This window comes from Sturnus vulgaris, chromosome 9 (genome assembly GCF_052056855.1).
Source record: "Sturnus vulgaris isolate bStuVul1 chromosome 9, bStuVul1.hap1, whole genome shotgun sequence".
Taxonomy (NCBI): domain Eukaryota; kingdom Metazoa; phylum Chordata; class Aves; order Passeriformes; family Sturnidae; genus Sturnus; species Sturnus vulgaris.
In genome coordinates, this window is record NC_142251.1 from 15270469 (window position 1) to 15285138 (window position 14670).

The window sequence follows — 14670 nt, forward strand, 5'->3', positions numbered from 1 at the left end:
AAAAATAGTAATTGAGGCTTATGGAATTTGAGGATTGAGACTTAATGCAACAGCAAGGGAAATTTAAATCATAAATACAGAAACTATTGATGGTCACTGGAGACTTAAACCAAAAGCACCTGAGGAGAGTTTGGGTTCTTGAATGGAGATGTGAAGAACAGAGAGGTGTTTTAGATTAATTCAGTAGCTTTCATCCTGGCATACAAGTGTTATAGCTGTTCTGACCAATGCCTGCATCTCTGGTGAGGGCACAGACTTGTCAATGTCACAGCATCATTGGGAACTCAGCCTATGAAGCTTCCACAAACCTTTTCTTTAAAACAGAGTTTTAGTATTGCTATTCATAGCCATTCTGACTATGTCATATTTCTTTAAAATCAAGTTAAAATATCACCAGTGCCTTGGTATTGACAGCTCAAAACACTTCCACTCTCAATGGCAGCAAAAGGATTATTGCCTTATAGAGCTCTGCAGGTTTCAGCCTTATCAGAAATGGGTTAATGCTAGATTTTAGCCTATTGACTATTGTTGGAAGCAGATTACTTTGCTTGTATAAAATAAAACCAGATCTGACAACTGAAAGTCTTAATGTCTGCAAAAGATAATCTGACCAAAAATGTGAGTGTTCCTAGTGTTTGGTTTGAGGTGGTTTGGTTTTTTCTCAAGACCACTCAACTCTTTACATGCTGTGCAATTCTGACTGCGAACAAAACAGTATGTAAAATTAAATCAACTTTTTTGTCATAAAAGGAGTATTTGAATGAATTTGAAATACTAAAGGAGAATCTAGATTCCTCTTTTTCTCTGGACTTACTGGGGTAATTGTTTTTGACTTTTATTTCACTGGCATTGCCTTACCCAGAATAACATTCTGCCGTTCTGACTTTTACTAAGTTCAGTAGTGATATGTCTTCTGGTAATGAATAATTATGCTATATTGTGGTCAGGAAGCATTGGTAGAGACTGATGAATACAAATCTCTTGTATCCCTCACTGCTGTGGGACCAAAGTAATGAGCAAGGGGCTGTAATTGTTTCTTAGCTCTTTGTAACAGCTACCTGAGATGCAGTTGAAGGAATTGTTTGCTCTTTTGTTCTGGACAAATTTTCATCAAATGGTCCTTCTTCTTAAAAAAAAAGATTTGGGAGAAGACCAGAATATTTCTCATGCATGTAGAAAAAGAATTACTTTTAATTAAAAAGCTTAATCCAATCTAAATCAGGATTAACACCAAGAGGCTTTCAATGAGCCAGCTGGCTCTCCTGCCAGAGGGAAGTTTTTTGTACAAAACCACCTTACTGTACAGATCACTAGCCTGGACTGTTTCTGTTTTTACCAAGCACAAGGAGCTCCATATCACCCTGACATGAAATGAGGCCAAGCTCTTACTTGTATATAATTTTGATTTTTCTAATCAATGTCTGCTGCAAGGAGTTTTACAGTAATGATGTTGATATGCAAGTATTTGAAATATAATTGCCACTGTTTCTTGGCATGGTTGTGGAAGCTTTGCATTAGCTGCTAGTTGTGTCCCAAATGTTTTATAATGCCTGGTTTCAAACTCGTATTGGGGATTTCATGTGGACTTCTCTCATAAAAGTCCAGCTGAACTTCCAGAGTAGGGCTAGGGAGGATACATGTTGAGAGGGCTTCTTTGTTATGTTCCCTTGAGTCCCCAGGGCCTCTGCTCCTTTGAATCCTCTGAAAGTCAAAGGGGAGAGGCTCCCCTTAAAGCAAGTGATTATTTTATTTGTGAAGGAACCAGGTTGATATTGCCTGTATTTTTATTCCTAGATCTGCCTGAGAATAGCTTGAACTTAAGTGTGAAGAGAGGAAGGATACGGCAAAAAGAGTTATCTAGGGATAGTTAAAAACTTTTAATTTTGTGTTTGTTGTAATTCTAGCATATAATTAAAAATAGGGGGGCTTTTGTACTTTCATTTACTTAAAATGACTGTGATGTTCGTGAAATGTAATTTTTAAGTGGTCTATATGTTAGAGCTTGTCTTTATTCATGCTTATCTTTTCGATCTCCATTGCAGATGAGGTCTTTAGGCGGCAGACCTTCGACTGGAAAAAAGATCAAGAAGTTGTTTTTTATCCATGTTGATATTTTAGCTGCATAAAGTAGCAAATACCTTGATTAACAAGTCACATTTTTGAGGGAAAAATAAAATTTCTGATTTCACTATAAAGCAACCAAGGTATAGAATTAAATTGAAGTTCTTAAATGAAGCTAAGACCAAGATAAATGGTTTCCATAAAGAAAACAAAAAAATACAATAGAGGGCTTATCTAGTCAGTATTTTTAAAATTTAATTAAAATTAATTCTGTAATGACTTAACCATGGGGCTTACGCAGCATGCAGGCTCGTTTCTGTTTTTTTTTTTTAAACTTTATTAAAAAAAACTTTTTATAAAACTTCTGTTTTACGCAAACTCCTGTAACAACATTAAGGTTAGAAATAATGTTTATCACTGTAAATTCTGAATCTATACATAGCCAGTGTCAATTCAGCAAATATCACGCTCTATCTGTTGGTGCTACACAGAGTTCTTGTAGGGTTATTCTTGGTGCTCTAACTTCCTAAGATTCCTAGTAAAATGTTTGGCTCTTCTACCTTAACCACGTCAGCTGCCGTTCTGATCAGAAGGCAGTGCTGTTTGCTGTCTTCCTTTTTTTGGCTGTTAGACCAGATGGCAATAGCTTGTTTTCCAGATTAGGTTAGTTTAGCCAAGATGTGTGAAGACAAGCAGGGGTATAAATGCAATATGTTGCAAATAACAGTATATCTTAGCAATTAGTTTTATTAAACCTGATGGCGACTTACAGTATTGTCCTTACATACGTCTTTCAATGATTTTAACAGATAGTTTAGTGATCCTTTTTGGTTTTTTGCTAGTCAATACCCTTTTTAAAAAGTAAATTATTATATGGCTGTAGAAATCTCATGTAGTAATATAAATAACAAACACGTATAAATAAGCACCAGTCTCCAGGCTGCCTTACTAAATAGTCAGACACTGTATATTGATCTGCTCTTTTTCACTGCTTGAATTGAATTTTTCTTGAAGTAGTGACATGCATATTTTTATTGTGGAAGGCTTGTGAGAACTGCATGCGTGTAGAAAACAGTTCCATTAACTTTTCTTGCTAACACTGGAGACCTGCATTAAGATGTTAAGGCACTATAAATAAGAGTAAATCCTGCTGCTATATACTCACCTGAGGTTTATTATTTAGAGAATAAATCCCTGGTTTGCAACTTATTTTTCTTTGCTCTTATAGTCACAGTGCTTCATAACAGTTAACTGACAGTTTTGGCATTCTGAAAAGCCACAAACCTTTTCATTATGTGATTACATCCTTCTCTTTACAGCTATTTGTTTACTTGTCCTAACAAAACAATAAATTGCAAGTGACTGGGAGAAAACAGAGGTGAATGGTGACTGTTGTGTTTGTTCTCATGCTAATTCATCAGCTTGAATTCAACACTTGGGTCAAGCAAAGCAGATAAGTCTAAAGTTGAAAAGCTTATGGAGCTGCTTGACATATGCTTATTTTTAAATACACTACTACATCATGGTGCCTAAACATTTTGCTTCTGTAGATTTTTACCTAACTTTATAGTTAGCATTACATGAAGTCATAGCAGTGATGTAGTCAGGAGTTACAGCAGTGATGCTGTAGTTAGAGCTGCAGGTGTTTTTTAAGTATGCACCTTTTCTTTTAAAGCATTTACAAATTTTTGGACTTAAGTTCTTCTGTTTTCTTCTGCTTTATTGGATGCTGTTTTACCGAAGTGTTTGTTATAAGCCATATTACTTCTGGGAATAACCATGCTTGTTGGGGTACCTAAACTTTGATTTCTATATGTAATTCATCTAACTTCCCATGGGATTTTGTCTAGTTTTGCCCTTCCTATGACAATTTGAGATGTAGGCCATTACCTGTCCTACATATTATTACTAAGAGACAGATTGACTTAATAGTACATGGCTGGTCTTAAATCGAAAAGGAGCCACAATATAATCTTTAATTAAGATATTTTGTGCAGTGAAATGCTGGAAGAAAAATATATAAGGCTGTATGTTAACTGTAGTCTTAAGAAAAAAGAAATATAAAGAAAGCAATTACTTGGTCAGACCCTAATCTCCCTTCCTTAACAAAATTTGCAGAAAAATGAGAAATGCGGGCTCTGATGTTCAAACCAGGTTGGATGTACGTGTGGGATAGTGATTTCATTGTAAAGAGTAAACCTTTTGTCTTTTAGTTTAAAAACAAAGCCTTAACAGTATTATTCACTAATCAGTATGCTTCTATTTACATGTTCAAAATGAAGTCCTGGCAAAAATGCTGTCTTGAAATAAAGTGGCAGATACCAAATGCCAATGGAAATGTAGCAGGCTTTTCAGAATTGCTACTTCTAATTTTCAGCCAGCTGCTGCATTAGATTCCAGTTAATGATCTCAGTGCCTGCTTGGGTTGTCTGTGTTGGGATTTCTGAGGGGAGGTATTTTTTCCTTTAACTAGTTCCAGTGAGCATTTGTAGGAGTTTAAAGTTTGGAGTTTGAAAACAATTCTCTTCTCTCTGGACAGTGCTGAAGTGCAGAACTTCTGTTCTGAAAGTGCATTTAACCACTACGAAAGAAAATGCTTTGGCAATATTAGTGACTTCTACTTGGTCACTAAGCTCCTGGGGTTTATTACAACATGCCTTTTATACCTATTTCTTTTCATACGTTATTTGAAAATAAACAAGCTGGGGTAAAATTTCTAAAATTTGTCAATAGAATTTCTCATCGCTAAGGCAGCAGAGTTCTTAGAAGGGAAAGAAAAGGTGGGGTTTTGACCTGACATAAAAAACTTTCAATTATTTTTCTGGTATTGTTTTAAGCTTTTTACTGTTTCCATCCTAGTTTGTGCTTTGCATTTGATCTTCGCTTGCTATAGGTCAGAACTGGGTTCAGAGTGCAAATGTGCTAAGACTCCTGAATTTGAAGACTTTTTAAAGGGAAATGTTAAATTAAAGGTTTTAGCAGGTATTTCGTAGACTGATTGAGACAGCTAGACTCGCAAATGACACCAACAGTCTTTTTTGTCTAAAATGCAAATTACTAAAATACCTTAAGGGTTAAGATATTTTTAATTAGAAAAGTTGTTCTGAATTACACAAATAAATATCTAAGCAGAGAAGAAAAGCAAAAGGTACAAGTAACTCTCTTAAGCAGAATAAGTTCTGGCTACTGCATAAGGCAGTAGCAGTGCTTTCCACAAGTGTCATTCTCTGAATGGGATCGTTGTTAACCAAAATTTCTGAAGCTGTGATTGGTGGTAGTGCATGTGAGGGGCTGGGAATGCAGTAGGACCATCTATCTGCCCTCTAAGGGCAGTGGGCTGCTGCTTGTACCAGTATTCTTGCTGCGTGGCTGAAAAAATTAAATTAAATTGCGGTTTTGTTTCTTAGAAATCTTTTATTATTTTTTGCCCACAAATACATGTTGTTCTTTAACTTGTGAAGTTTCTAGAGAACTCGTGGTGGTTCTGCTCTTAATAGGGCTCAAAACTAGAACTCAGTAGAGTTGTTATTTATTAAGGTCTTTGAAAAAGTTGGTATGTTAATACTGATACCTTGCACAAATTTAATTTTTAGGCACTTTTTATTAATTCAATCTGCATTTTTCCTTCAGATTTAATTGGGTATAGTGGCACAAGTCCTCCATGGCCATAAACTGTTATAGCACCATTGATTCTTCCTCTTCTTCTCTCCATCCCTGAAGTATTGATACCTGCATACAGCTTCACTCTGGTTTGTAAGTTGTGTACTGCTGAACAGCTCCCAGAGGAGGCCACATTTCAGTGATGGATGGAGGCTGTGTGTATATGGTGGGTGTTGAAAATGATTCAGAACATTAACTTTGCTACAGGATTATGATTCAGTTTTAAGGTGGTGTTCAGTTTTCATTCTTCATCAGAGGGTTATGGAGTCCATAGTGAGTAGGTTTGCAGTCCTGCTCGGGTTCAGTGTTTAGGCCAGTCGTGTTTAATGCAGCTTTTGGGCAGGGAAACAGCTTGAGAGCTGCTCGGTGCCTCAGGCCACCAGCTGCTTGCCGAACTGGCCTGGGAGCAGAGTGGAAAGAAAGCTGAGACACCAAGTCAGCTGGCTTCGGTGCTGTTCCCAACTCGCAGAAACCTGCTCATTGGTTTAACGTGGTATCCTGCAGTGTGCATACACAGCCACAGCGTGCTCAGGGGTGGTGCTGTCAAGACTGGCTGTCCAGTTCCTTCACATCGAGCCAGCGTGACTGAAGTTTGAATTTATGTCTTTTTCTTCTGTTGGGCAGCACTTGAAGGCTGCTGAGCTAAAATTTATTTTAAGACTGAGTCTTCCTTCATGTGAGTGGGAGCTTTCACAATGAAGCATGGCAGGCACACAAAACATATTGAAGAGAGAGCCAAAATAATATCTGTAGATAGATACAAGGAAAGGAAAATAGACGTAGAGGACAAAGAACATGGTTTGGTAAAGTAGAGCAGTATCCTCTGAATTATTCTTCCAGTTACTTGAACTTGATTTTGACAGCCAGCAAGGCTCTAAATGTGTCTTTCATTAAGTGGTAAGTGCTAAGTTAGAGCGTAAAGAAAAATTTCTGATTTTGATAGATTGCTTTGTTCAGAAATCCCAGGAGGTTCTTACGCTTCTGTGAAAAATGTGAGGAATTTGAAATGTTTGGTTTTGTTAATCTTCAGGTTGTTGAAATCCATGACACACTATTTTCTTTGGGAAGATATTTGTATGCAGTTATGCAGTTAACACTTGGATTTGAAGTAAATGCTAATAACCTTGTTTTACCTAAGACATTCATCTGTTTGAATGTACAAGGAATGTAAACTAATAACTGCTTGTGATCCCAGTAATTTGTTTCTGTAATTATTTAAATATTTTCATTTTGGTGAATTTGTTTCTGTAATTATATAAATATGGTTCAGCTGGATTTTCAAATATTTTTAGAAGTATGTATCGGTCCACTGCATTTTCACAGGTGATTTTATTAGTTGATATCCTTGGTATATCCATTTCTCTCCCAAGTGTTTCTTGTTAGTAACTTTTGAGCTTGTTGAGAAACTACTTTGATTTGAAAGGGCAGTGACCTTGAAGTGATGGTGTATGGGGGAAATGTTGATATTAGTGCTTCTGCTGAAGAAGACATAACTTGCCCATTATAAGTTATTTTGTGGTGGCATGTGACTGGCAAACCAATTTGTTGCTAGCTATGGTATTTTATGGCTTATTACTATAAGAGGATGGCTCAAGAAATGTAAGTCATGCCAAGAGACAGAGTTACAGAAATAGGATGAAGGCAGATTTAGAAGAACATGTAGACAAATAGGTGAGAAAACAAACTTGTTCTACTGTTTGCAAAGCAGCTACTTCAGCCAGCTAAGGACTTTCTGCAAGGAATTCATCTGCTGGTAAATAATCAGTTCAGCAACTGTTATTACAGTGATCATATTGGTACTGCCTACGTGCAAACTGTCCTTGCAGTTGGTAAAAGTTTGCTTGCAGGACAACTGCAGCTGACAGAACAGAGTTTATCCCAAGAGTATGGCAATTATATTGTGTATTACAGTGAAATTAAACAAGCAATAATAAGCAAGTGAGAGACAGAATATCTTATGCCTTAAAATTATCCTGTATTATAGTTTTATGAAAACCTGTCTGGTATTCAAAGGTATCACTTATCTAAATGCTGCATATCTTTTTAAGTGGGTGTAGTTATGTAATTTGAAATTTAGAGTGTATGATCTTAACCCTGTTTAAGCATTTGGTTCTTAATAATTTTGCATAGGTGTTTTTCCTACAACACGAAGTTTAAATAGAGTGCAGTGAAAGCAATGAGACTGTAGGACATTTCGTTCACTGGATCTCTGAGAGGAAAGAAATCACCCATCCTGATTTTTAAAATTTTTAAAAATTGTTTTCAGTGAAATCAGTCCAACTTTATGTAGATAGATTCTTGTAATCAGTTGTATCACTTAAGGAGATTTTTGGTAAACATGATATATTTAGCAAATATTCCTCCCAGTCTTCCACATGTAAAATGTCTTTAAAGCATACATTGCATTTTCTACCATATCTCTAAAAATGTGTAAGTATAAACCATTTATCAGCCATTACAGGGCTTCTACTTCCAAGATTATTTAAATTTTATAGAAGAGCGAATGAAGTATTTAATCAAATGCCCATGAACTCTTCAAATTCTCTAACTTTTGATTACCTAGGTGTCCCAAAGACTATTCTCAGTTGTATGTTACCATTACTGGACCTCTTCCCCTCTCCAAATAATAAACTAACTAACCAACCTTATCAATAAATAAAATTGATATCCATAATTTTAAGAGTTAAACTGACTTTTCAGTAAGTATCAGAAGAGCTTCCTGACTGCACAGGAAAAGCTGCTGACTATTTGTGACTGGGAAAAAGTGTGCACTTCGACAAAGCTTGAAATTTTTGTTGCTGCATTACTGATAGACTAGAATGAAATAGGCCCTTAGAATGGCTGAGCAGGTTAGACGTTTCCAGGTGCTTCCTCTGCTTCTCACTTCAATTTCCCTTGCATTTCAGCAGTTTATATCCTTCCCTCCATTTAAGCTTTTGTTTTTTTAGCTATTACAAGTATTTCAAAAAAGTGATTTCAGTGCTTCATCCCCAAGATCAGCTTTTGTTTTAGTTTGAAATTTGAAGCTTCCTTTTTTTTCATAATAGGACAGTCTGTATACTTCAGGCTTGTGAAGTTTCTGCTCCTTACCTGAGTTCTTGCTTTCCCCCTGGCCATGGGAAGCTGAAGGTGGTTGGATGCTATAGCCTTTCTGCTAATTGCATCCAATCATGCAGCTTTTATATCTTATGCATGGTCTTTAAAGTGCCCTTATCACACTAATTCTTGAATCATCAAGGTTTAAAATACCTCATTAGAGGAATACTTCTCATCAATCCCCTTGCAAATCATGTCTCTTCATCACAAATGTTTCTCTCTTTCACGTAAAAGAGGAAGCTCTGTGCCAGCCAGCCTTTATCAGCCCTGGGGTTCTGTGCAGCTATGATTCAAATCTAGCTTAAATCTACTACTGTGATGTAGAAAATACCAATTAAATTGGTTTCATTTCAGCCTCTCTAGGTGGTATTCAGTATCCATGTAGCCTTGGGCAGCCACATGGTTAACTATGTTCCCTACCAAATGCTTCCTCTAATCTATTACTGGCAGGAAGGGGACAGTTGCCAGCCCCATTTTGTTGTAGCCATCTTCAGAGAGATGAAACCTGAGTCTGTTGCCTCATCTCTTTCCAAAATAGGATGTTTGCCAGCATTGATGGGAGAGGTAGCAAATGAGAAAGGAAGGAGGAAAAACTGTGACTGATGTAGTGGGGAGCAACAGATGTCATGTGGAAAATTGAGATATTCTCAATAAGCATTTCCTACAAACATTTTCATACTGAGGTAACTTAGTTATGGGGTGTGAGATATGAGCATATGAGAGAGTGAGTGAGTTTAAGCTTTGAAGCATTTCAGACAGATGGAAGTTTGTGGTTTAAGACAATTTACGTAGAATTACAGGGTAGGCTATTCACAGCTTGATGATTCTGCTTTAGAAGTGATTTATGTTATAATTAAATAAAGAGATTTGGTGAAAGAGAATAGAAGGAGCTGGGCTAAAGAATCAAGGGAAGTAAAGGTCAAGAGCTGCTGCTGCTGTTAAAAGCATGTCATCCATAAAGAGCTACCCTGTAAAAGAACATAATACACAGAATTACAGGTTACTCTTGTGATAACAACTTCAGCTTACACTGTTGACAAATGCAGATTTCTTACAATACATTATTAAAGGCAGTACCACCATAAATGAATGAGAAAAAGTGCTTTGACATCTGTCTTGCAAATTATATTAAAGTAACATATCTGGAACAGAAAAAAACCTGAGTCTCAATCAGCATGTGATATTTGATCTTCCACAGCACAAAAAAAGCAAAAGCTGTGAGTTTTATTTTCCAAATAACCTTTTAGCACTTGAAGCAATGTTCGATTACCCTTGAGTATTGCCCTTTGTATAAAAGGAAAGGTGGATTATTTGTAAAATACTCTGCTAAAATGTGTTGTTCATAGCCTGCCTTTCCATGTTTCTTTCTTTTTAATGTATTTGATGTTATTTCAGTATTCGGAGATCACGCACCTTAATTTTACCTGTTTTGTAAGCACCTCTTGTTTCTATTCTTGTCAAACTTCAAATTAATAAAGCTAATTGAATTTTTGCAACCCCAGTTATTGTAATTCTTTACTCTTGGGGCTTGTATCAAATGAAATAAAAAGCCAGTGGTTTCATCTGAATGACAGTGTTTCTGCACAGTCACTTGGCTGTGGTCTCTTGGTGTTAGTATTTCTGCTATTTCTGGAAAGCTCATATTCTTCAAATTGTTTGTTTCTTCCGTTATAATTTTTAACTTTTGGGGTATTGTAGAAATTATGTGGGGTATTTCAGGGATATCTCCACTTTCATTGTGCATTACAGACTTTCCTTTAGAGATGATGACACTAAAAACAGTGACATCAGTGTGAGTCACAGACTGTGGTCTGTGTTCCCTAAGCATATTGTTTTCTAGACTGTGTTTTTCGTTGGACTGTGTTTCATTCATTTTTATTGATGAAGTTTTGTTCAGGTATGTCAGAAATACGTAGTACAGGAAGTGTTTTGTTTATTGCTAAGGAGTTACTGCTTTTCACCAGATTGTGTTCTAAGGTTTGAACTTAAGAATTGGTGACACTTATGGTGAAATTTTATATTTTTCTTCTTTAACAGAAAGGGCTATTGCAAGGCATGAAGTCAGAGAAATAGAGCAACGTCATACAGTAGATGGTCCCCGACAAGATGTGACACTGGATGAAGAAGATGATGTGGTGATTATTTACAACAGAGTACCCAAGACTGCCAGCACGTCTTTCACAAATATTGCCTATGATCTCTGTGCGAAGAACAAATACCATGTTCTGCATATCAATACAACCAAAAATAATCCTGTTATGTCTCTGCAAGATCAGGTAAGCTGCTGAATTTGGGATGTCTTTATGAAACAAGGGAAGAGCACAGGAAGAAAAGTGTGATATTGCAAATTTGGGTGATCTGATGTACTTGGCTTTTTTGTCATATTTTCCAATATAAATCTCATGTTTTCATATTTTCTTTGTAGAGAATTAATATTATTTCTTAATAGGTTTATGTTTTTGCTTGGCTACTGGATGTGGTGTCTGTTTATTGGACAAAAACAAAGCTAAAAGGGGGCATGACTGGGGTAGAAATGACCTTTGTTGTTATAACTGTTTTGCCTGTCATCTCCATCTGCAGTGAATGCAGTCTTAGGCAATTTGCTCTCTGAGTAGTGCAGGCACTGTGCCATGCTGTCAGGGCTAGACTTGTGTCTTTGGTACTGGGACTGGTCAGGTCTCACAGGTGATAAAAAACATACAGAAAAGTGATTGTAAATAGCTTGCACTGCAAAGGATGGGTCACTTTGCTTCCTTTAAAAGTTCTCACTAAAATCACTGTAGTACCAGACTAGAAATGATCATGTCTACTGTATTTAAAAAAGAGTATTTTAAAAATATGGTGAGGGTTCAGTGCTGTTTCTTTGTTAGGCTGAGGTGAAGAAGTAGCTTTATTGGTTTATTTTCTTAAATATTTCCTTGGCTGTCATGAGTGAACTTGCAGAGAATCCAGGTTAGAGATCTGAACCATCGCTGTCATCATGCCTGCCTGTAAAACGAATGTTTCGGGTCTCTTTACTGCCGGTTGTGTGCTGATCGCTGAAGTTGATATGCAGCAGAGGCAGGAGCTGCTCTGCATTGCAGCATGTCAGCACTGAGCCTTCCAGCTCCTCTGAGTGTCTGTCTATGGGCAGAAGCAGCTCAGCCAGCTCGACTGGGGCAGGGAGAAGCAGATGCTCAAGGCCCTCCACTTCCAGTTCTGTATATGGGGGAAAGGCTGAGGTAGGGATCTCTGTGCAGAGGAAATAATGATACCAGAATCTGTTTTGTGATAGTGCGGTTGTGTTACTGTTGAGTATTTCCTCCTGTAAAATGGTTTCCTACATATGAAGGTGATACTGTCATACTTGATTATTGTGATGATAAAGTCTGGTAGCCATCACTATGGTCCTGCCCACTGCATAGAACAAGTACGAAAGTGCTGTGCACGAAGAGTAGAGTGATATTTCAAAAGATTTAATAAGTCTATGTTTGTTAATTAAAAATCGTGCTCAAGTCAGTCGTACCTAGTGCTGTGCTTCCCACTAAATTCTGTTTCTGCCAAGGTGTCTCTTGAAATGGAGGTCTGTCCTGAAGGATAGGAGAGCTAGTCTTTGAATAGGTGTAAATTAAACACTATCTTAAATTTCTACTTCTGTTTGAACTTAATTCAAATAAAATTTGTTCTTTGCTGGCTTAGTTTTATAGAAGAGAAGACTCCTCATCTTTCCTCTAATAATAATCTATAGAAAAATGAAAAGCCGTCTGTGCTGAGCATGTACACAATACTGTCAGTCCTACCTTCATTTGTTACTATGCTCTTGTCCAAGGTGGCAAATTATGTAGTTTAATTAGACACTTGATACTGTTCTTCTTTGGTGGCCATAAACTGGGAGATGCTGAGAATGAAGAACTTCATATATTGCATAGTTGTTCAAAGATGCAGAAATAATTATTCATCTTTAATACATGGAGATAACAGCTTGCCACTGTAAGTAATAGTGCATAATTCTAGAGATGGCAGGGGTGCTGAGTGGTAGCTGATGATGTTTACTCTGTGTGGGCTTGGATTCGCATGACCTATTCATATGCCACCTTCACCAGAATAGCTCATTTGAGTGCATTAGGTGTATATGTTCCAGTAGTAAAATACATAAGCATATCATAGAGACGAAATTGTTCTGTCATTGATAGTGTTTGTTAAAGCTAATCTCCCTAAGCAAGGTGAAGATTGCTTTGGGCCTGGCAGAAATTTGTAAATTAGTGAGCGTTCTTTTGTGCAGTTTTTCTCCTGTACTCTTTCCAAACTACTGTAATTCCGTAACAGATTTTAAGTTCTCTGCCCATATGTGAAACCTTTACTTCTTGAATGCAATATGAAAAGAATTATATTTAAAATCCATTCTGAATATAGTCTGTATCTGGTTTGAGATAATTCGATAAGAGTTCCTAACACCCATTTTAGTTTCAGGTGTAACTTGTCCCAGCAGCCCTCCTTTCCTTTTCAGCATCTTTGTCAGCAGGATCCTGGGAGCTGCCCCTCTTTCCCCAGGCTGGGCGTTTTCTTTGCAGCAAGCTGAGTGCCATGTTGCCCGTATTGCATTTCTGACCTGTGTGGTCTGTAGTAGAAACACTTGCTTTTCCTAATGAATTCGGAGTAGTTGTTTGATTGAGTTCTTTGCTGCTTGCATATGTCAGCAGTGACACACTGTCCATACGGGAATGCTGTGTTATGGCTATCAGGATGGCATACCAGCCACACAAGCTTCATTGGTTTTGTTACATGGTGAAGTTGTCATCTAAAACATTTAAAATTAAATGATTGTTCTCCATTACAGCATGTATTCTTGATACATTATTTAAAAAGTGGGTGTGAGAACATTCTCTATACTGTCATGAATGCTACAGTTATCCAGTGTTTTAATCCCTCAGCTTGCTGTTTTCTGTTTCTAAGGTTTTTTCTCCTTCAGTTTCTCTCTCAATTTTTCTCAAAAGAGCAGCATGAAAATACCATCTTGCTTCCAACTGCATTCTAAAACAGTTGGTCTCTCAGAGGACAGAACAGTCATAGTGGCTTTAGTGATACTTACTTCCTCTGCTCTAGTGCAGGTTTCAGGGGCTGAAAGTGAGTCAGAAGTGGAACAAGTGAAAAGGCTGCAGCAGCTCTGTTAGGAGTGGAAGTACTGTCACACGCCCATGAACATTGAAGAATTTTTCTTTTGGAGTTAGATGATCTACTGAGTACGAGTGCTGCATGTGTGCCAGTTGTATCTTTCCTTCTGAGAAAGAACTATTAGTGCAAGGCAGGTATCCTGGCTGTACTGTGGCTGAACTGGTGAGCTCAATCTTTCCACCATCTCACAAAATTGCTTTTCTCAACCGTCCTTGCCTTGAGCTTGCTTGTGGTTGTTCATGGCATGCAGCCAAAGATGTGCTGCTTGCTTGTTTCCAGCATTCCTGACTACCTGATTCAGAGCTCACTCAGACACATTCTTGCACACTAACTCATTCCCACACTCTTGCACACTCGGACACACTCACAGAGACACAAGCAGTCACATGCACCCTCAGACACTCGAACACACGTGTGTGTGATTGTGAGTGTGGCTGGGTGTGTGTCTGAGTGTACGTGAGTTCATGTGAGTGTGTGTAGTCAGACTGTAGAGAAGAGAGAGGCTGATGGTTGCAGTTAATGGACAGAGATAAGAACTTACAGCATCACTTTAGTTTGCACACATGGCTTGTTCTCACACCAAGTATGCTGGCTGGGTTTTTCCTCCTTTTGGCTCACTGGGACTTGTTTTAAATTCCTACTGTCCTAGAAACTGAATGTGTTTAACATACCTTTCCGGACATCTTATACCCCTAGAGTACG

At 37.6% G+C, this 14670-nt stretch overlaps 1 protein-coding gene across 1 annotated transcript in view; it reads left to right on the top strand.

The window, feature by feature from the left end:
- The window catches only part of HS2ST1 (heparan sulfate 2-O-sulfotransferase 1), a 75527-nt gene that overhangs the window by 47656 nt on the left and 13201 nt on the right, over nucleotides 1–14670 (top strand). The window contains exon 2 of the mRNA XM_014883892.2: nucleotides 10855–11093. Within this exon, the coding sequence (XP_014739378.1) occupies nucleotides 10855–11093 (239 nt within the window). The remainder of the gene's footprint in view (nucleotides 1–10854; nucleotides 11094–14670) is intronic.